The 22,052-nt window shown below is 45.8% G+C and overlaps 1 protein-coding gene across 15 annotated transcripts in view; it reads right to left on the reverse strand.

The window, feature by feature from the left end:
* Nucleotides 1-284: 284 nt before the first annotated feature.
* Nucleotides 285-22,052, reverse strand: part of ps (RNA-binding protein Nova-1-like protein passilla) — a 34,566-nt gene continuing 12,798 nt past the window's right edge. Inside the window, exons 2-8 of one of the 15 annotated variants that reach the window (XM_003736220.3) lie at nt 18,059-18,096; nt 7,441-7,690; nt 4,517-4,582; nt 3,327-3,470; nt 2,614-3,254; nt 1,995-2,517; nt 285-943 (exon numbers count right to left, since the gene is read on the reverse strand). In XM_003736220.3, coding sequence (XP_003736268.3) covers nt 723-943; nt 1,995-2,517; nt 2,614-3,254; nt 3,327-3,470; nt 4,517-4,582; nt 7,441-7,690; nt 18,059-18,070 — 1,857 coding nt within the window. In that variant the 5' untranslated portion in view covers nt 18,071-18,096 and the 3' untranslated portion in view covers nt 285-722. Of the gene's footprint in view, nt 944-1,994; nt 2,518-2,613; nt 3,255-3,326; nt 3,471-4,516; nt 4,583-7,440; nt 8,461-9,695; nt 10,157-12,788; nt 13,096-15,005; nt 15,125-15,234; nt 15,390-17,113; nt 18,097-22,052 lie in introns of those variants that run through there. The other 14 variants (XM_015183419.2, XM_033385788.1, XM_015183421.2 and 11 more) reach the window with 14 other exon arrangements.

The following is a 22,052-nucleotide window of genomic DNA, read 5'->3' on the forward strand; positions in this document are numbered from 1 at the left end:
AACACATACGCATACGCATCACAAACAAACAAAACAAAAGACCCAAACAGTTTTGCCTTCTTCCTAACTATTTATGTATACCCGATCTCTGGCATTACAATATCTGGGCTTTAACTTTGATTTCGATACAACAAATGCAACAATCATCTTCTACAGTAGAGGCATAGTATAGTCCATATTATTATACAAGTTTCCTCTCTTCCTTTCTCTAGGGCTTAAAGCATTTCTCCTTGGGGGTTTCGAGGTACCCAAAATGGTGAATGGGAGGGAAAGGGAGAGGTATATGCAATACATAATTAACATTTATTAAGTGTTTAACTTTTCTTTGCACTTCGCATAACAATTGGTGTTTTGTTTTTTTTTTTTGTTTTTTTTCTATTGCTGTAGTTTCCTTTCTCTTATTTCTCTTGTTGTTGTTGTTTCTGTTGTTGTTTTTCTTTATCGTTTGTTTAAAGTTAATATTTCTTTAGTTATTTCGTTTTTTTGTTTGCTTTTTTTCTCATTTTTGGTGTTGCTTCTTACAGAAAATGAACAATTTTTTGTTTAGAGGGAAAAACTTGCTATAGCCTATAGGTAGTGTAGGGTAGGGCAGGGTAGGGAAGGGTGTATGCTGTGGTGTTGTTGTTGTTGTTGTTGTTTTGCTGTGGTGTTTTGTATGTTGTGTGTTGCTTGTTGGTTGCTTGATTGGTTTTGGGGGATTGATTGATTGGTTTACTTGGTTATTAATTCACAACAGTGGTTAATGGAATTTGTCGCGCCCTCTTTGTCTCCTCCTCGGTGATTTTCTGCTCAATTAGAAACTGCGCTTTGGCAATGGCGTTCGGCTGACCAGTAATGGTTACAATGCGATTTCTAGTGCCAGGTGCGAATATGCCCTTTTTGGAAATTTGCACATTTGCGCCAGAAACATGTTGAATCTCAACTAAACTACGACCGTTCGGACCTGGAATATTTGCATCAGATTTATGTTAAATATATTTTAAGAATAGTAATATGACAATATGTGTGGTTTATATACGATTACGAGTTATATATATATATATTGATATATGTTGTATATTGTATATGGAAAGGTGTGCAGGTGTGTTTTTTTATAGCAGTTAAGTGTTTTGTGGATCGAAACTTACGACACCAAAAGGTATCACACACAAGAATAAGCTCTGGAATGGTGTTTTTTTTGGGGGGAGGGTTGGGTGGTTTGGTCAGAATGCCGTGACCCTACTAACTAATGACCTAACGACCTTAAAAATGACACTGAGGTAAATATAACAGCATCCAACAAACATAATTATCCAAGAATTGCACTAGCCGACTGGGGGCATAAGTATTCATACACATTTACATATACATCTTCGTATCTGTCGTATGTATATGTAAGAAAAAATTCGTTAAACATAAAAAAAATGTGAGGGAGAAACCTACAACCTAACGTTTGGGGGGGTGGTAATGGGGGGTGGGGGGGTCTAAAGCTAATGCCTACTGCTAACTGCTGCTGCCTTTCAGATACTGGGAATGTCTGTGCGTGAAACTTGTGCGAACTTTCAGTTGATCGGAATGGGAGTGGACCGTGGGCTCATGGATCGTGCGGGTTGTGTGTGAGGCAAGAACTTGACTAGAAATTTCGCTATAAGTTGGATGCATTTATTGGGAATATCATATACAGAATGTTGAACGGAATGCTTCGAATGCAGCAGATCTCCTGAGAGTCTGCCCTACGATGAGTCTACTGGAATGACGCTATGTCTAATGGATCTGATCTATGGCTAAAGCGCAGAGTATGGGATACGAGTGCGATGTGGGGGGCGGAGCGGGGCGGGGTGGGTTAACTCTTTCGGCTTTTCCTTCTTTTGGCTTCTGGCGTGTGCTAGGGATCGGGCGGGTGGGGCAGGAGGAGCTCGGGGTTCGGTAAATAGAGTTGCGGCGTTGTTGCTGTAGTTTCTGGTAGGTTGTTTTTGCGTTTTGCATTTAGTAGGGGTAATAGTAATGGCGCCCACCTAGAATTGCGCCGATGATCATCTCGGGCACCTCCACGTTCTTCGAGTCCTTGGAACTCAGGTCCCCGGGTGTGGGGCTCTTGCTGAGGCCGCCCAGCTGGGCGCTGTTCGCCGCTCCCGTGGCGGCTGTCAGCCCGAAGCTGTTGTTGTTCAGCGAGACGGGCGTGGCCGGCGCCGTGGCGGAGCCCAGATGGCGGAATGGATCGAATTGGACCGCGGCGGCGTCCAGCTGCGACTGTGTCGGCCGGCTGGCGGCTGCGGCAGCCGCTGCTGCAGCGGCATACTGCTCCAGATTCACCTGGCCGACAGCGCCAAACACATTGCTGGCGTTGGCCGCATTGGCGGCCGCCGTCTGCTGGTCCAGCGTCGTCACGCCCAGGAAATTGCCCAGCGTCGAGTGAGCACCGTTGGTGTGGGGCACGCCCACGCCCATGCCGAGGACTCCGTACTTGGCCAGGACGCCCAGGGCGTTGCAGACTTCAGTGGTGACGGTCTCCGAGTAGCCAGAGCCGCGCATGGCAACCTGCAAGGGGGAAGCCCGAGAAAATCGTTGGTTAGTCATCTGCCAGAGCTGGGAACGCCACTGATCATCAGTAATCACCAGCGGATGGGACCGAACCTTAATATGCTCGAGCAGTTGGTTGGCAACCGCCAGGTTGGGCGCCGGGTTGGGGGCGCCCAGGTTGATGGACAAGTTGATGCCGGTGCCGTTGACTAGCAGACTGGCCGCCGAGTTGGCGCCACCGATGGAGGTGCCCAGCGTCGAGTTGAGCGATGCGGTGCTCGAGTTGATGGCATTCTGATTGGTGGCGTACGGGGAGCCGGTCGGATTGAAGTTGGCCACCGGCCCGCTGACGTCCGCGTAGGAGACATTCAGGCAGGTGCCCGACTGCGGGTCCTCGACGATCTTCGAGAGGATCATCTTGCAGGCGTTCTTGTTGTTCTCCTTGTCGCCAATGATGGTGATGCAGCGCTCCTGCAGCGAGACATCCTTGGGCTTCTGCGAGATCTGAACGTAGGAGCCGCTGTCCTCCTTGATCTGTTTGATGAAGGCACCGCCCTTGCCGATGATCATGCCGGCTGTGGAGTTGGGCACCAGGATCTTGACCTGCTTGTCCCGCTCCTGGGTCTGTTTCGACTCGGCATCGATGATCTTTGTGGTCAGGTCGGGCTTCTCGCGGATTTTGTCCATGATAAAGTCCAGCACGACCATGATGGCCTCCGTGGATCCAGTGATCAGGCAGACGCGTTCAGTGGTGCCTAAAAAGCCGAAGATACGATCGGTTCAGTGGGAGGTTCATGGGGCGTTTAGCATGGAGAGACGGGACTCACCTGGATAGAAGTCATGCGACTTGGACATTTTTACTCTAGCACCCGTGTCCTTCTGCAGGGAGGCGATCGTCTCGCCTCCTTTGCCGATGATGGCCCCAGAGGCCACCGCGGGCACCAGTATTTTCATGTGATACGTTGTCTCGCCTGCAATCAAAGAATCGAAACGGGGTTCACAGAGCGACCAATGGTTGTTGGGGGAGGTAGAAGGGGGGTTATAGATTAGGGGTTCGGGTTCTGGTTCTGGTTAGTCGGGTTAGGGCACAGGGCACTTGAGGGGCTGGGGCGGCTCTGGCTGTTGCTCTTTGCTGTTGCTGTTTGGGTTAGTTTCTTCTATGTTCTTTTAGCTACAAATTATAAACAAATAATAACAGCTCTCTTTCAGCGACGATCGTTTGTTCGTTCGGCGGGGCGCTCGCAACGATACGACGGCGATTCGTTCTTCAGTTTCGGTTTTTGGTTAGTTTTTGTTTTAGTTTTAGCTTTTCTTTTGTTTGTTTGGTTATTGGTTATTGAAATTAAATTTTGGTTTAGTTTTTAGTTGAATTTTTTGTTTGGTTTTCTTTTTTTTGTTATTTGCTGTGTGGCTATGGCTATGGCTATGGGCGGGTTTTGGTTATGGTGGTGCAGGCGGTGTGGTTCGACTGTGGGGTCTGTTGGGTGGCTGTTGTGGTACGATTTGTGGTTTGTGGCAGGCCATGAGACGCTCGTGATGAGATGCAACGGACAGAATGCGCTGGCGACACACATGAACACGAAACACATGAGTGAACCGCTTACTTCCTCCACTAGACCGGACCGGACCGGACCGGACCGGACCGGACCGGATCGGATCGGACGGGACGGACGCAGGTCATCCGAGTGGCAATCGTAATCGTAATGGCAATGGTACTGGTACTAGCCCCAAAAAAAAAGAAACCTCTTACAACCACAATTTTGTGCTGGCTAAAAAGTTGGTCAAGGGTTCGGAGGTTAATGTTCGTTGGGTCAAAGTCGGTTTTCGTTTTTTCTCAGTCGTTTTGAAAGTCAAGCTCAAAGCAGATAAACAGAGATACAGAGATACAACGAAACGGTACAGATAGCATTGATTCTACGCTCTTTAGTGGTTTAGAATTAATCGCTTTAATTAGTTGATCATTTGGCTAGACAAAGATGGCTTTAATGGTATTTAATGAAAGTGTGAGAAAGCTTACCATGATGAATATGATTATTGTTATTATTTTCAATTTCAACCTCAATTCCAGAACAAACTGACTCACCTGAAATGGCAAAGAGAAGAACGAGAATAGAGGTTTATATTTAGCCGAATATGCTGCTTGCTTATAAATACACATTTACTACGTAACAATAGCAATAACAATAACAATTGGATGATGTAAGGCAGTGGAAGGAATGAGCGAAAATGTCAGATGGGGGTTTACAGTGGATACCCTTCCCAGAAGAAGATACAGCGAGTAGAACAGCTCAAAGTCCTAGACTCAATGACAAGATCATTGATGGGAGTAAATGAAAACATATGCCCCGCCCCATTGTCAAAGCCAGGAAGGGCATTGTAGACGCCACAACAAGATGATGTATGAGGCATATGTCGCACAGTGGATACCCCTGCCATAGCCTAGAAGAACAGCTAGTCACTCAAGGTTTCCTCCACCAGCCAGTGGCCACTGTAGAGAGGGCATCACACAGACTGAAGTCGCCTGCCAGGGCCGCGCCAGTAAACAAACAAACAAATTTCAATTAATAAATAAAATGTGTCAAGCGGAGACGCTCTATTGCACAAACGACCATGCGGCGGCGTGGCAGCGTTACAGATCTAAGCGCGTTGCACCTGACTGGCGCTGGCGCTGCCACAGCCGTCTGTCCGCCTTACTCGACTTGACTCGACTCGACTTGAGGCAGGCAACCCAAGACTGTGACACCGACGCGCCACCGCTGTCGCTGCCACTTGCCACTTGGCACTCGTTTTGTTTAAATTTAGCTTCTCTTTCGCTCGCCCTTCCATCCCACCCCCCAGATCCCAGATCCCACCGCATAGATATGCTGAAATGTGTGCCAGTCGTCGACGTCCTCGTCGTCTTGGTCTTATTGCCACTCAGAGGCAGAGCACAGAGTGGACGGGGGCAAAGTGTCCTTCAAAAGTATTTCTCTAATTAGATGCAACACACATGGTGTCGCCGCGCACAAGCGATGACATTGCAGTGGGGGCGGGGGCGGGGGCGGGACAGGGGGAAGGGTGTATCGGGGACCGTTTGCAAGCATGTGTGAAAATGCGATTTGCAAAGGAATTTGCAAGGCGAAAACAAAAGCGAAATGAGCGGAGAGGCAGAGCAGAAGAGCTGCAAGCCACAGCCCACATATTTAACACCACGCCCACAGTTTGGCCAATTTCAAAATGCTTTAAAATAATTGAAATAGCTTCAACCGGCAATGGTTGGCCTGGTTGGCCTGTTTGCCTTTTTGCCGGATGCATCTGTCAGATATCTATCAAATGTGGATAACCGCAAAAACAAAGGAGAAATAAATAAAATTTGGCTGCAATCTGCACAGTAAATATTGCAGGGGCAGAGCCCGCAAAGTTGCCCATTTACTTAGGGGTTTTTATGGGCCACCCAGGACCTACCTACCGCCAGGGGGCACGCAGCGAGGCTGCTGTGGCTCTGCCTCTGCCTCTGGCTGTTGACACTGAGCTGCAGCTTAAATTATGTGACTGCCATAAATAACACTTGCAGCACGTTGGCCAGACCGCCCAGAGGGCTGCACTGCTTGTGGCATACAAGTGGGCGTTGCACAGGCAGGGTGGCCGGGTGGCAGGCAGACTGGAGACTAATTTCATATGCATTGTGTGCAGGATTGGTTGTGGAAAACTCGGAAAACTAGGCTAACGACAAGCTGGCACACTCGCCGTCTCTCTGGTCCTTCTCCCCTCTCCTTTTTCCCCCGGGAAAACCAAAACGAATGCAATGAAAAATAGAAACACCTCCGTGCAGCAATCTGCAGCACGCAAATCGCTGAAGCAGAGTTCGTTGCAGCCAAGTGGTTGTCGCGTACCACGCGACGTATGTGTAATGTGGCCAAATGTGACACGCGAACAAATGCCCGGACTACACGGCATTCATTAGGCCACAGCCGCGGGAGGGAGCCGGGCTTATGTCCACTTAAGGGCATGTCCATGCTAAGCAGAATAGGATGTTTACCATCGATAGGAAAACAGATGTCAAGAAATGCAGGCAAAGCCGTAATCAATGGATATTTAACACTCTTTAAAATCCCTGCAGTGGCTTTGCAACCTCCTCCTTTCTCCTTTCCCCTTTCCCTTCCGTAACCCATTTCGTGTCTCTCCTAAAATACGAGCGGAATATACATATGTCATGCCGTAATATTTATGCAACACCCATGAATCACTAGGGCCCCCCGCAGACCCACGGAAAGCACATGTGTACCTACATAAAAGTGGAAAGCAAATTTTTAGATGGACGCCCACATTAAAGCGTACGATTAGCATATGATGGGATTTCTTATATAGTCGATTGTGGCGGTGGCTGCTGGTTTCGATTTGTTTCGGTTTTTTGTTGCTCAGTTTTCGATGAGTGTTTTGTTGGTTTTTGGTTTTGGTTTGGTTTTACTTTGTGTTTGTGTTTGCGGGATGTGTGCTGTGCTGTGCTGGATGTTGGGTGATCTTTTGGATTAATTTTCTCAACAAGAAATACTGTCAACTGGCAATGTTAATGGATAATTCGTTTATAGCTAGGAGCTTCCTGGGGTCGCCGTTGGATTTGTTTGATTTCTGGGGCGCTTCTTTGTATTTATTCTTTTTTCTGGTTTTTTGTGGATCTTTTTTTTTTGGCTGCTGGCGGCATTTTCTGAATGAGGCGACGTGGTGATTGATGCTGTTGCTGTTTGTTGGTTTGTTGTAGCGATGTAGCTCGATAGTTATAGTAGTTATATATGTACATATATATATACAATATATACGATTGATAGACGATCATATATAGATAGGAGAAGTGGTGTTCATTTTGACGAGTATGTAGGGTGTAGTATAGGAAGTTGTGCGCAACTTTTCTGATTGTTTCAATGCTGTTGATGTTGATTGCTTTGTTTCTTAGGTCACACTCACCGTAGCACCAACAGGAGGCAGTCTTATAGTTGCCCAGTGGCAATGCTTGCTGCTGGGATGTGGATGCCGCTGCTGTGGCAGCAACTGATGCCGATGCTGATACCGATACCGAGCCCAGTGCTAGGGCTGTGGCTGTGGCTGTCGCTAAGGCTGTGACTGACGTCGCCCCCGTCGTGTCGGGCGGCGTATTGGCACCTGGCGTCGCATTCGGTGAACCATTCTCACTCAGCGGCGACTGTTGCAGCTCCATCTGATGGTGTTGAATATTGTATTGGGGATTAGCTTGTAGCTTCTTATGGTAGCTATGAACGGCTGATGAGTATGCTGCTGTGATATTGCTATTGCAGATGCTGATGCCGCTTGTGCTGGTGCTGCTGCTGCCGCTGGAGTAGGAGTTGGAGTTGGAGTTGGTGCTGCCACCACTACCACCGCCACCGCCACCGCTGGCCAGCGAATGTGTGGATGAGGGCGACGACGACGTGTTTGTGGAATGTCGTGGCTGATAGTTACTAGCTAATTGCGGCATATGTGTGGGCGTTAATAGCTGATATTGGAATATGAAATGTTCTTGTTCTTGTTCTTGTTGTTGCTGCTGGAGTTGTTGTTGCCTCTGGAGTTCTTGCCTCTGATTCTCTTGCTCTTGCGACATCGATTCAATCGCATACTGCTGTATCAGCTGCTCGGCGGCCCTGTCCATGGCCGTCTTCATGGTCGTAATACTATCCATTGCGGGGATTATGTGGCTATCACCACTTTTCACCCTTTGTGCCGCTGGAAATGTTCTCCCCTTCCCGTTCAGTCTTCGCTTTGCCTCTATGACGGAATTGATTTGTTCTCTCTCTTTTTATTTTATTTCTTTCTTTTTATTGTTATTTTTTTAATGATTTATCTTGGTTTTTTTGTGTTTATCGGTTTTTGTGTGTGCACTTGTTCACTCGTTGAAGTTTTTTGCATCGGTTGCTCTGTTTTTTTTTTTGTTTTGCTTTCAATTAAACTCTACGCGATTTTCCAATTATAAAACTTGTTCAATAAACGAAAAGAAAAAGAAATGGAAAATTGGTATAAATTAGGGCATTCTTTCAAAGAACAGTTTTTGGTCACACTAAATCATACACCACACAGGCACACACACAAGCATACGCACACACACACACGCATAGATGAAAGCAGAGTGCCAGAGAGGGAGAGAGAGCTTGAGATTAGGGACGCTGGTTTCTGGTCAGTGTGACCTTGCTATTCATTTATTACGGTCTTATCTCTTCCTCTCGCTCTCTCTCACTCCATGGATATTCCTATTAAATTTTAATTGTTAGACGATTCAAGTGTTGTGGCTCTTTGTGCAGTTTCTTGCTTTACTTTTTTTTCTTTTCTTTTTTTTTTTTTGGGGATAATGCTCTTCATGATGATGCGGTGGTTTTAGGTTTTTACATATAGAAATAGAGCGAAAGACAGAGAGAGAGAGAGAGCGAGAGATCGGGTGGAAAGAGTGGTGACATCGGCAGTGGTTTTTAGTAGATTTCCTTATGGATTGGTTTTGGTTTGGTGGTTTTTGGATTCGACTGATTCGCTGAGTTCGATTTTTGATTAGCGGTGGTGTTGGTTGGTGGTGGCATGACGATTGATTTCTTTTTAGTTCTGTTCTGTTGGTGCGTGGCGTGGCATTTGGCTTGTTCATTTTGTTGTTTTCTTGATGGTTTCGGTTACATATACATATATTGTTTTTTGTAGGCGACAACGATAAGAACAACAACAATTACGAGTACGATGCGAGATAGTATTCTTTTGATGTATATAGAATATAGTATACGATAGATGCGCAAGTAGGAGACAGACAGACAGAGAGCAAGAGGGAGAGATATGTGATAAGAGATAAATAGATTGATCTTTTTGCTAGGAAAGCGGCAGCAGCAGCAGCAGCAGGTTTACAGCAAAGGTATTCGATTGTAGTTGATTGAAGTGCTCAAACGATCGGCTGGTTGATTGATTGGTTGATTGATTGTCATTGGTATGATTACATCTGCTTAACAGCGCTCTGGGATGATACAATGACAACTATCGACTCGGAGGATATCCTTCAAATTTGAACAATAATATACGAGTATGTACATATAGATTTCGATTTGGAAGTACGAGTATGCATGGTGCTATGGCGAGATAGATAGGGTTTATGTCCATGTACAATACTATGGTTTATTGTTAATGACGATAGAGTTACACAACATCCAAATAAAATGCTATGGAGGACAAGAGTTTACCATTCAGCAGTAGAGTTAGAGTTGAGTTCAGTGGAGTTGGAGTAGGAGTAGGAGATGCCGATGTCGAGGATCGGTGCTGTTGGTGTTGCTGTTTCGAGATGCTGTCGGAGGAGGTGGAGTCGTTTCTACTCGTAATACTTGATGCTTGTTTCGGGCTCGATGGCAGGACGGCGATCATTTGAGATGCTTTTGCTTTTGCTATTGCTTTCGATTGATGCTGCGTCGCATGGAGTTGCATTTGATTTTGTTTGCTTTTCAGTCGTTTAAATGTTCATTGGTTTTGGATTATGAATTATTCATCCTTTGCGTAGTTTTATCACAATTTAAATATACATGTATTTTGGGGCTTTTATGTCCTTTTGCTTTTGTTTACTGAATTTATCACATTTGAGTTGAGTTCAGCTGAGAGTTTTTTGTTGCTTTTCTGTTTGTTTGTCATTAGTTTTGTGGGAATGCTGCTGCTTTTGGAGGATATTAGAGTGGATTTTTGTGGTTTATTACATAAGTCGGGCTTTTCGCTGCTAATCGCACGCCCAACGTCGGCGTCCAGTCGGTCACTGGCGAATGTTCGTGGGTGGGACGGGCACACAACAACAAAAACAACTGTTCGTGCTCATTGGAGGAGAGTGTTCTGGTTTTTTTTTCTTTTCTATTATATATATATTCGAAATTGGTTGTGTGTGGTGTGTGTGTTGTGGCATGCAGCACATCAATTTATGGCTTTATATATTCGTGTGCTCGCATTATCTATAATTATATTTGCGCTATGGTCTCCGACTCGATAATTACAAGCACATTTATATGCATGGACGGCAATGAATAAAAAACCAAACGAAAAATAAACAAAAAATCAAAAACAGAATCATATGCAGTGGGTAATATAATAGTAATCGCAATGGGGGTAACAAATAGTACGAGTATCATGGTCATCGAAAGCGTTTTAATTGATGGAACAGCGGAAGCCCCTCCCCCCTCCCCCACCCCCTGCCACTGCCCCATTGATAAGCCAGAAGCTGAAAATGATTCGAGTATGAGCATGAGAGTGTGTGTGTGATAGATCGGAAATGGATAGGAGAATATACTCTATCACTCTGTGACTCTGCCTAACAATTACCAATCGATTAAACAAGAACTGCTTTTGGGCCAAATCAAAGCTATCCAAAAAACCTTGGACTCTGTTCGAAATCCGCCACACACACCACACATCCATTAAACGGAATGTGTGGCAAGGTATTGCCAAACCAAGCATGAATGCGGCATTTGGGTGGACATTATTAAATAGCAGCAATTTCGAGAAATTAGTAGAAAATTTTAAATTGAGAAATTATTAAAACGGAATTCAACAAAAAAAAACAATATGCAAAGCCAACTGTGGGCGTAACACAGCCATGAGATCATCGCAGAGTGGAAAACCCTTTCTGAGATGTCGGAGATTGATTTATTGTGCGCTGCTGTTCCCGCCATTGAGAAGTCTCGACAGAAAAATATGATTTGAAATGCGGGCTCAATGGGCAACAAAAAAAGCACCTGCCATAGCCAGAGCCAGTGCCAGTGCCAGTGCCAGAGCCAGAGTGTGTTGCCAAATGGCAGGCAAAATTAACAACTGGTTGGCAATAGCCAAAACGCCGATTACACAATGAAGCTGGGGGCCAATGGCAGCAGGCAGCCAGCGACTGGGGCTGAGGCTGAGGCTGAGCTCCACAGAGATGCTCTGCGGCAATATGTTTTGCCTGTGGTTTTGTGGCACGCATAAATAACACATTTCTCGAGACATTTTTGCGCCAAATGGCAAACAGACAAAAGACACAGAGGACTGGCCGAGAAAAATAAAAGTAAAACGCCTCTAGAGCGTTTCTTTTTCATTTTATTTCTATCTTTCGGTTTGTTGTCTTTTCGTATTTCGCTTTTCAGGAAGGGGGGGCTACGGGTTACCTTACCGAAAGGTAGCACCGAGAAGCAACGTGAGCACATTTTTTTTTGTGCTTTTTTTTGTTGCTTTTTTTTGGGCATTGCTATGTGGGGGTTTTTTGGCTCATACTCGTATGTGAGTGAATGAGTGAGTGTCTCAACTTATTTTTGGCTTTTTCATGCACGCACACACACACACACACACCACACACACAGACAGAGAGCGAGACATGTTTGCCCACATTCAAATCACTTTTCAAGGTTACATTTGCTTCCCGCATTTCAGCCTCAAATCAAGCCGAGATTTTATATAGTTTTTTTTCTGTTTTGTTTTTTTGGCTTGGTTTGGCCTAAGTACCGAGCACACACACACACACACACACACTCGGGCAGTCAGGCGGCCTGACAACGCGACTCTTGAATTAATTATAGTGGACATTCGCTTCGAATTGATTTCAAGAATCCACTGATAAAGCCCCCCGAACCAGGTCGGGCTCTGCTGAGGTCAAACTTCATGTTGGGCTGTCGTCTGTCGTCTGTCGTTGGTCGTTCGTTGATCGTTGTCCAAGGCATTCGCTTTGGTTTAGTTTTCAGTGTTTCAGAGTTTCAGTTTTGTGACTCTGAATAATCATTATTTTGCCTGACATTGAACTGAATTCGTGGCTCTGCGCTGCTCTCTGTGTGTGTGTGTGTGTGTGTGGGCTTACAAAATCAAATATTTATGGAAAAGTATTTCCAATTGGAGTCTCAAATCGAATCACAACTGGAATGTTTTCGCAGGCGAGATAATAATAAAAATAGAGAGAACCCACCAAACGGTGGTGCTGGCCTTGAAATACTAGATAAACCGAGTTGACAGCCAGTTAATTGTCGCTGGAGTGTGTGTGTTTGTGTGTGTGTTGCCTAATATTCATATTGGAATATTACGCATACGCAGCGGTGTGTCTCCGTGCGGAGAGCAGTGTTTTTAAGCCGTTTAAAGCGGGGCAGATAAACCCCATAATCATAATTATTCGTAGAGTTTTTCATTGCATTGCAGCACACGTTAATTGCCAAGGTCAACAAGAAAGCACAGGCACACAGATAGAGAGAGACACATGGGGAAGATATGTAGATACAAAGATACGGGGCAGATATGGAAGATACAAGGGAAAAACTTATGACCAAATTGCACTTAACACATACAGAAACTCTGCTGTAATTGAAACGATGGCGTCAGTGGCTGCTGCTGCTGTTGGAGGAGGTGGCTCTCCTGCGGCTGATGCTGCTGCTGCTGCATCATTGTGGGGGTGGTGGGTGTCGTTGTTCTGGCAAACAACATGCTTCTGCCTGGGTAGCCAATGTAGAGTGTGTCTATCGGAATGGCTGGCGCGCGGAAGCGAAGACGAAGGCGAAGGCGATGTCAGGCAGCGGGAGCGGGAGCTGGAACGGAGCTGGAGCGACGACGACGAGCGAGCGCACGAAACGAGCGACTGACTGAACCGAACTGAAGAATTCCGTGCGCCGAAGACGGAGACGGAGACCAGACTCAAGCATAGAGTTCGGAAGAGAGAGAGAGAGAGAGCGAGCGAGCAGGCCCGCGTGGAGAGAGCGAACGAATGGTGCGAGAGCATTGGCTAATGAGTCACGAGTGTGCGATCATAACCAGAGATGATGTCGCTGCCTGTGTGTGCGTATGATCTAATGGCGGGGACCGACTCGCACTCGCTCGTTGATTGCCTCACTTTAGTCGGTCCTCCATTATCAGCAGAGAGAGAGAGAGAGGGAGAGCATTTCAGTGGCAGCGACAGAGAGGGAGAGGGAGCGGTAGAGAGAGAGCCACAGATTGGGTGGCGTGTGCCGAAAATAGAAACTGCTGTGGCAACATGTGATACCAAAAGCAACAGCCAACAGCCAACAGCCATTCCGAAATGCGTTGATAAGCCAGCAAAAGAGTGAACGTGTCACGTTTTGGAGCGGACCCCAATGCGGATCCCCATGCGGATTGTATTTGCCATTCAGTGAGCAATCAACGCGCGTTTCCCAATGATCCACAAACTGGGAGGAACACACTGCGTATGCGTAATATCTATGCATGTGACCCAATTTATTGGACGGCACAAAGGCAGAGGCAAAGGCGGAGGCGGAGGCAAAGGCGAGCCTGATTGGCCTATTCCCTTTTCTGGCCTAATCACTGGTCGAAAGGGAAGCTACCACTCGTGCCACAATAGTTGGCCCTCGAGTTATTAGTAGGCCACTTGAGGCCAGGCCAGGGCAAGCCAGGCCAAGCCAAGCCAAGCTAGAGCAGGGGCCGGGGCGGAGATGCTCTACAAGTGCAACAGCAGCAGCAGCAGCAGTGGCAGCAACACTTGAGCTGCAACAATAGAATGCACCTAAGAATAAGGTAACCCAAAAACACGCCAGAGAAAGATACCAAAAACATTGAGAGAGAGGGAGAGAGACAGAGAGAGAGAGAGAGCGAGGTGGTGGGTGCCCCCGCAGGCAGTAAACGCACTTGAGATGTGGCCAGGCAACAGCAGCAGTTGCAGCAGTGGCTGCCATGGCAGCAGCCTGCCAACCCAGTTACATAGCGGTACTCAAGGACGTTGGCTGACGCGAGGCTGCCTCTGACTCGGTGGCAGGCTGCAATGGCGCCAAATGCTGCAGTGCAGCTCCTGGCCTGGGTCTGGCGGCTCGTGCGGCCACTGCGCAGGACCTTTGCCTAGGCACTTGCCACAGACACACACACACATCGACAAGAGCGTGGTCACACGCACACTTCGCACACCCGCATTGTCATCAAAGTAGGTCAACCGCTCGCCGCTGCTGTCAGCTCTCGTTGCTCTCTCACTCACTCTCTCTCTCTCTCCCTGTCTCTCTTCGTCTCTGTGCGGTGTGCTCGTCTTTTATGCGCTCGGCTTATGGCTCGTCTCGGCTCGGCTTTTATGCTTATACACCCCCATCCAACCCACACACCCACACACCCACACAGACTCATACATAATTTTCCAGCATTGATTACATAAGCCCCAGCTCCGGCTCCGGCTCCGACCCCGACACGTTGACCCGCCCGCCCCCTTATTTTTCTCATTTTCTACTGCATTTCCTTTGCAGCCTCAGTCGCTGCTGACGCATTTCCAACCCCAGAGCCTCAGACCCTCCCTCCATCCTTTCCTTGAAGCTGTTTTTCCCCTTGTGCGTGTGTGTGTGTGCCTGTGCGTGTGTGTTTGTGTGGTTTTTCAACTATTCCTGACAGCTTCTAAAAACTCTAATAATTCTATTCTGACAGCCGTAAATAACAAACAACAGCCCGAAGATAGAAAACAGAAAACAGAACACAGAACACGAAATAAATATTAATAAATGAACAACTGACTGACTGGCTATCAAGACAGCTAAATAAATAAATAAATAAATACGGACCTGTTCCACAGCCGATGAGGAGACAATAGACACACAATGGCGGTCTTTAATGGTGGCTCATTAACGACAAGTGCAGCTGTGTCCATACATATCTCAATCTTGCCGCGAAGACCCTGCAGCTAAGCAAAGAAAAACTAATCATTTTCCCACCCGAAACAGATACCGAACCACCTATCGATCAACGACCAAAATCAAGCAAAAACTTCCATAGGAACATCAGAATATTTACCTTAGTAATGCCTTGTCAACTCAGTAGATTTCCGCATTCCCAGCCCAAAGATACAACAAATTATAGCACTTAAAGTTTAGATAAAATATTGATTTTTTTGTCGTTTGGTTTTAAAAAAATAAAATTACTTGGAATTTGGATACCAATCGAATGGTATTGTTTCCATTGCCTACTCTGTAAAACGAAAATCGTGTCATTATTCGTATCTCATCTTCCATCCCTGCAATCCCCCCCCCCCCCCCCCCCCCCCCCATGTTCCCAATTGACAAACAGACTTTGTGCCAAGTTAAGTCCATCGTTCAGTCATTCAGTCACTCAGTCAGCCATTCGGTTAGCAATTAAGAAATTTTGAAAACGTGTTTCAGCTGCTGGGGCTCTCACGAGTGCGAGCGGGAGTATTTTGTATCTATCTATACGTATCGTAATCGTATATATCTAAATATCAAATGTTAGGCTTGGCCATGCCCGCGGGCTGCCGCGGGGGCGACAGCTCCTAACAGACTCTAACATTTACACTTTTGCTATTTTTGTGTCTATGACGAGCGACGACAGCGACGCAATCGAAGTACCTGTCGTCGTGGCGGCTCACCTTGGGGCTGCCAGCCAGCCAGCCAGCCAGCCAGCCTGCCTGGCAGCTGGTTTTGGCCCGAACAAATCATGCAAAGCAAGCAACTAGTTAATGGCTCGTGGTCAAACACACACACACACACACACTTTGTATGGGGTTTGGCAATGGCTGACTGACTGACTGACCGACCGACCGACCGACCGATGTTGGAGCTTCTTTTGAGCACACGCTAATCTTTGACTTTGCATATGAATGGCGGCGGGGCGACCTATTCTCGAGGAAGAGATGATGAGCTGGAGAAGTAGCTGTCGAAGCTGCTCAAATGCCATTCATTATGGTCTCTTTCAGTCAGTCAGCCCCAGCTGCAGTCCCAGCTCAGGGCCAGACTCGGTATTGTATCTAATTGCAAACCATTGATGAGACGATGGGAGGAGCACACAGCACACAGCAGACAGCAGGCAGCACACGAAGCGAAGCCGTCCTGCAGGCGGAGGTCATTGGGAAAATGGGTCAAACTGGGCCCAGAGTGTCTCGGCGCCAAATCCTGCGCAAAGATTCGACCCAGCCAAATGCCAGATGCCATATGCCAGATGCCCGATGCACGATGCCAGTTGTCATGCAAGAAGCAGCAGCAGCATGAGATTGTGTGTGTGTGTGTGTGTTTTTTGGGGGCCGGCCCTGTGGGCGTATACGCTATATCGGACTTAATTACAAATCAAAATCAGAAAACGTACGTTTCGGGGGCACAACTGCATCCCCTGCGGATTAATTGAAATTACTTAAATCAAAACGAACAGAGACAATGAAAAGCAACAACATTTTGAGATACAGTGAGAGATACGAAAGATACGAGAGGGGAGACAGGGGAGAAGGAGGCGGAGGCGGAGGATTGATTTGATGGCAGGGATATATGTACATACAGATGTACGATACGATATACGATATACGATACGATGCGATACGATACGTATTGCAGTAACATCGAAAAATGACTATACAACAAAGAAAGAAAGTAAGGAAACAACGGCACGATTCGGCGATCAAAAGTTAGGCGAAAAATTCAATGAGTTATATTATATATACGCTGCGGAGATCGGAGATAAAGAGCAGTGGATAGATAACGAACGAGAGAGATAGAGAGAGAGGTAGATAGAGAGAGAGATAGAGAGCACGATAATGGAATATGCAAGAGCGATTGAAATATTTTCTGTTTCTTTTCATTTCTGATTTTCTGGTCTGTTCTTTCTTTCTTTTCTTTCTTTCTTTTTTTTTTTTTTTGTATGAATTGGATTTGGATTTTGATCAACTTACCGGAACTGAAATGTGAGCGTTTAGTTTGTTCATTTTCCGGATCGGAATCGAGCGGCCTTTTGCGCGAATCGCCGATCTCAGGACTTGGACATGTCTCCATGGTACCGTCTTCGGCCATTTTTAACTGAATGTTGACTGCTTTTTGGGCTATCGACTTTGACTGATGATTGCGTTTGCGTTTGCTTTTGCGTTTACTTTTACGTTCTGCTTATGCGTTTTTGCTACTGGTACTTTTGGTATATGTTTCTCTTTTGATTCAATTTGATTTGATTTGATTTGATTCGATTCGATTCGACAACGCAAACTTTCGATGTTTGATAATGAGGCGTCTGAGTTTAGCTTGGTATTATTTAGTTTTTGGCTTGGTTGTTGTTGTTGTTGTTGTTGTTGATTTTTGTTTGCTTTTTTTTTGTTGGTTGGATTTCTGTTTTGGCTTTAGGTGTGTGCGAGCGACAGAGCGAGCGAGCGAGCGGGCGAGCGAACAAACGACCAAACGATCCTAGTCTGTGTGTCTGTATCTCTATCTGTGTCTGGGGGGATCCGCAACTGTCATCTGAAAGTATGATGGGCTATGTGAGCGATGGTGGCTGGTGGCTTGGTGGCTTGGTGGCTGGGATGATGAGGAGTCGGCGGCGATGGTGGCGTGGCGGTGGCGGTGGCGGTAGTGGCGGGAGTCGCAGCAGCAGCCAGTCAGTCGCAGGAGGTCCTGGGGCGCTCTACTGATGCCGGGACACATGCACACACACACACAGCGGGTTAGCGATGGGCATAGGCGCGGGCGCAGGCGCAGGCGCGGGCTCAGGCTATCGTTTACAGAGTTACAGCTAGGGCTATCGTTATCGCTATCGCTATCGTTATCGTTATTGATCGATCAATCGATCAGTCCGCTCTCGGCTATCGTAATCGTGACAGTGACAGTTGATGGACGCCGGACCATATACATACACATATATGCATGTACTCAATATATCTTTATGATCCTTCTAGATATCAATGCATTTTTTGGTTTAGTTTCGATTATTTTGGATTTTTATTGTATTTTTTTTTTTGTTGATATTTTTTATTTGGTGGTTTTGTGGTGGAATGTGCGATTTTTGGTTTTTTTTTTTTTTGGTAAACGTTTATATGAAAAAAAGAAAAAAGAAAAAAATATTTATGAGTGAATTATGCAGCAATAATAAATATACGTACATACAGTAAACATTTAGGCAAATATATAGGTACGCGATGCATTGCAGCCGATCCAACAGATACAAACGTACGTATGTAACTATGCAGCATCTGTCGGAGTGGCAATGCAGTTCTCGCGAGTAGTAAAACACACACAAGTGAGTAACATTTAGATAGATTTAGATACAAACAGATTTTGGTGGACTGGGAGGGGGGTACGAGTATATGGATTCGCTTGATTTCGATTCGTTTTGATGCTGTTTAGTATAGGCATATATACAAATACATATATACAAAATGAGGGCGGAGCAGGGACATGGTTCTGGTTTTGGTTCTTGGCGGGAGGGGTGGAAGGTTACACGAGTATCTTCTAAAAAGCGTGGCTTGGGTGGTGTGAAGGGGAGGCATTCTCACATATCAAAGGCAGGCAAATGATTGAAACACACAGCGAGCGAGAGAGAGAGAGACAGAGAAAGAGATTGAGATTGAGTTAGAGACAAAAAGTTGATTTGAATCAAGCATTTGTGAATGTCGAGCATATGCGTGTGTCGAATGGCTGGATGGTAAGCAGACGACGGGATGAATCACTGGAATCCATAGAAATGTTACGGAGAGGATGCAGGGGAGCACCCATATGGTGGGCGCCCATATGTAAGTTTAAAGGTTCTCTGGGTGGTTTTTTTTTTAGGTATGGAATTACTCAACCCATTTCAATGTATCCATTCTGTTAGGCGATGGTCTTATAGGAGTCTTAAAATTCTATGATATGCTGTTGCATATTTCTTTTAAAGATCTTTCAGATCATGCAGTATAGTTCCCATTAGGCTTCCCAGAGAGCTCTCATCTTTTTAAATTCCCATCGAATATACGGAATACGACATTCGCTAATCATTTAATTATTCAACAAATTTCATGGTTTCAAATCTATCCATAAACTTTCGTCTAAGCCCTCTCCTTTGAGTCTATCGTTTATGTTTATTCAAAGGCAAATCAAAAACCGAGCCAGTTTTTGTTGTGAGCGTGTGCACGGCAATGAAAACTCGAAAACTTGCAGCTCAATTATGCATGAGTTGGTTTATTTTATTATGATTTCATTGCTAATTAAAACGAACCCAAAGAAACCAAAAAAGCCAGCAGCAACAGCCACATTTTGCAGTGACAGACAACGCGCATTTATTTATTTGTTTAAAATGGCGTTTAATTATACAAACATTTTGTGTATTTTGCTGTTATATTTGTGTTAGTGCTGCTGCTGTCTACCACTCGTTTATAGGGGCACTCTAAGTGTCCAAGTGTTGGCTTTCGATTTGACTGCAAACGACCTTGACCATTGAATGCGATGTCAGTGTGTGTGTGTGTGTTAGCTGTGTGTGTGGTTTTTCTTTATTTTTTGTTATTTGCGTTTCTTTTTCGGTTTTTTGTGCAGTGACCACAAAACCAAATGAGCAATAAATCGAAGAGAGGGCAGAGCCAACGAAACGTTCAATGCTACAAGATACAAGATACATAGATACCCATACCGAATGCGTACTATCAGATACAGATATTCGTAATTGTTTTGCATTTGCTATTCAATTCTGTGGCTGCGACTGTGTGGCACCTGTCGCAAAACGAGTAAGCCGCACACGAAATTTGCATTTACTCAAGGAATTAGTAAACAACAGATACAAATACTGAAACTAAAGATACATTTTAGCAGCAGTAGCAGCAGGAGGAGATGCCGCCGCAGTAGAACGAGTTTTTGTTTGGATGCGAGAACCAGTTGCTTTTGCGCCTCGGCTTGGCATTTCAGTTTTTCAATTAATTTATTTAATGATATTTGTTATTTGTGTTCTGTTCAGTTCTGCTCTGTTCATTTGTTATAGAATTCCATCCCATTCGGTGGGGAGGCAAAGCCACAAAATGGCGACAATCGATGCCGAAACAAAAGGCGGATAATAAATGCACAAAAACTAAAAACTTGGCAATCAAATTTCAACTGCAGTCGGGTCACAAATCTCTCAGAAGTGCGGGGGGCCCCACCGCCCCACAGCACCACGAGAGATGCCGCGGGGCCAAGTCCCCTGCCACATGCCACACGCCATGCGCCACACCGCCCTGCAGGCAGGCACGCAAAGTGCTCGACATTTCGCTTTCCCTCACACTCAGAGTTTCTGTGGCCTTGAAATGCAACGGCTAAAATGGTTGCAGCAAAAAACAATTTGTGCCCCGATTAGAAGGAGAAAAAGCGACAGCGATGGCGATGGCGATGACGATGATGACGGAGCAGCCAGAACGACACCGCCACCGGCAGCGTCATTGATGCAGTCAAGCCGAAAATGTGTTAATGGTGATGAATGCGAAACAGCTGCCTCCCCGGCGGCCTTACGTAATGGAATGCACTCTCCAATCAGCCCAAGGATTTCTGCGATTCCCCAGCCACCAAATCATAATAATCAGCAAAGCATTCGAAATCGCTTCGTGGACAAGACTTGTGGGTGGACAATGTGGCCTTGAGGACTCAAGATGTGGCACGTAACATTTGGAGAAGTACATATCTTTCAAGTGTATTTTTGCACAGACTATCCATGTGTGAAAATTTACTAAAAGGATTCAAGACTTAACTGGAATTTTAAATCGCTTTTTTATGTAAGAGAATCCACAGTGGAAAGTGCCTGCCAAAGTCACATAAAATTGGGAATATCTTTTTTTTTTGTTTTCCTTTCCTATACATCTTTTCTATATATCTGGTAGGGATCTATATGCATCTATAATAGACTACTCTGTACAGCTGAACCTTTTAAAAGAATTAGAAATACTTAACCAACTCTCCATCTAAGCAACAAATCCTCCCAATTCTTACTGAGATCTAAGAGTTTAATAGGAAAATTTCTTAATTTTCTACACGCCACAAAGTCGAGTTCTTGCTTTAATCAGCCCAAATTCAATTTCTTCGCTCACTTTCATATATATTCTCGTTATACATATATAACTATATGTACGACTTATCTGAATACCATTCTATATTCTGTAGGAAACTACACAAAGTCGAGAAGAATAGAACCAAGACTCTCCGTCTGTTACTTTCGGGTTTATCTTGGAAGTTCTTATGTACAGGAAAATAATAAAATAACCCCAGAAGCATATGGGAGAAGTGCTTCATTTGCTCCACAACTAGCACTTCTTTCGACCGGGAGAATCGTCGTATTCGTACATAGGAGTACGTACAACTTATCTGCCTGTCGTGCGGCGGGCAGGCACACAGTTATCACTCGAGCGGAGACGTTCGCGATAGGGTTTATATTTTCGTTGTTTTGTTGTTGTATTTTTGTTGTCGATAAGGCGCCCAGAGACGTGGCTAGTACAAGTCTCTGAAAGAGGGGTTATTTCCGAATACAACAAAATCAATGGCTTCCCATCCCCCCCCCGACCCTCCCGCAGTCGAACGCTGTCTGGCGAACATCCAATATGCTGAACATTCGTGAGCAACTTGTTTGCAGTTGAAGCGATTGAAACGAGAAATGAGAAATCAAAATAGAGTCAGGCCTGGCATGTCTGGTGGCATGACATCAGAAGTTGGGAAAGAGTTTTGGGTGGGTTGTTGGAAGCCAAGTGTTGGGTGGCGGACGGGTGGACGGGCGGACACGCGACTCTCAGTGCCAGCCCGATGCCCGCATTCTCCACACAACGAGCCACCATTGTCGCAGGGCGCAAAGATTTATGTTTTTTGTATCTTAATTGAAAGGCTTGTTTGTGCGGCTCGGCTGCTTGATAAGCCACAATTCTCTGG

This window comes from Drosophila pseudoobscura, chromosome 2 (genome assembly GCF_009870125.1).
Source record: "Drosophila pseudoobscura strain MV-25-SWS-2005 chromosome 2, UCI_Dpse_MV25, whole genome shotgun sequence".
NCBI classification, from domain to species: Eukaryota; Metazoa; Arthropoda; class Insecta; order Diptera; family Drosophilidae; genus Drosophila; species Drosophila pseudoobscura.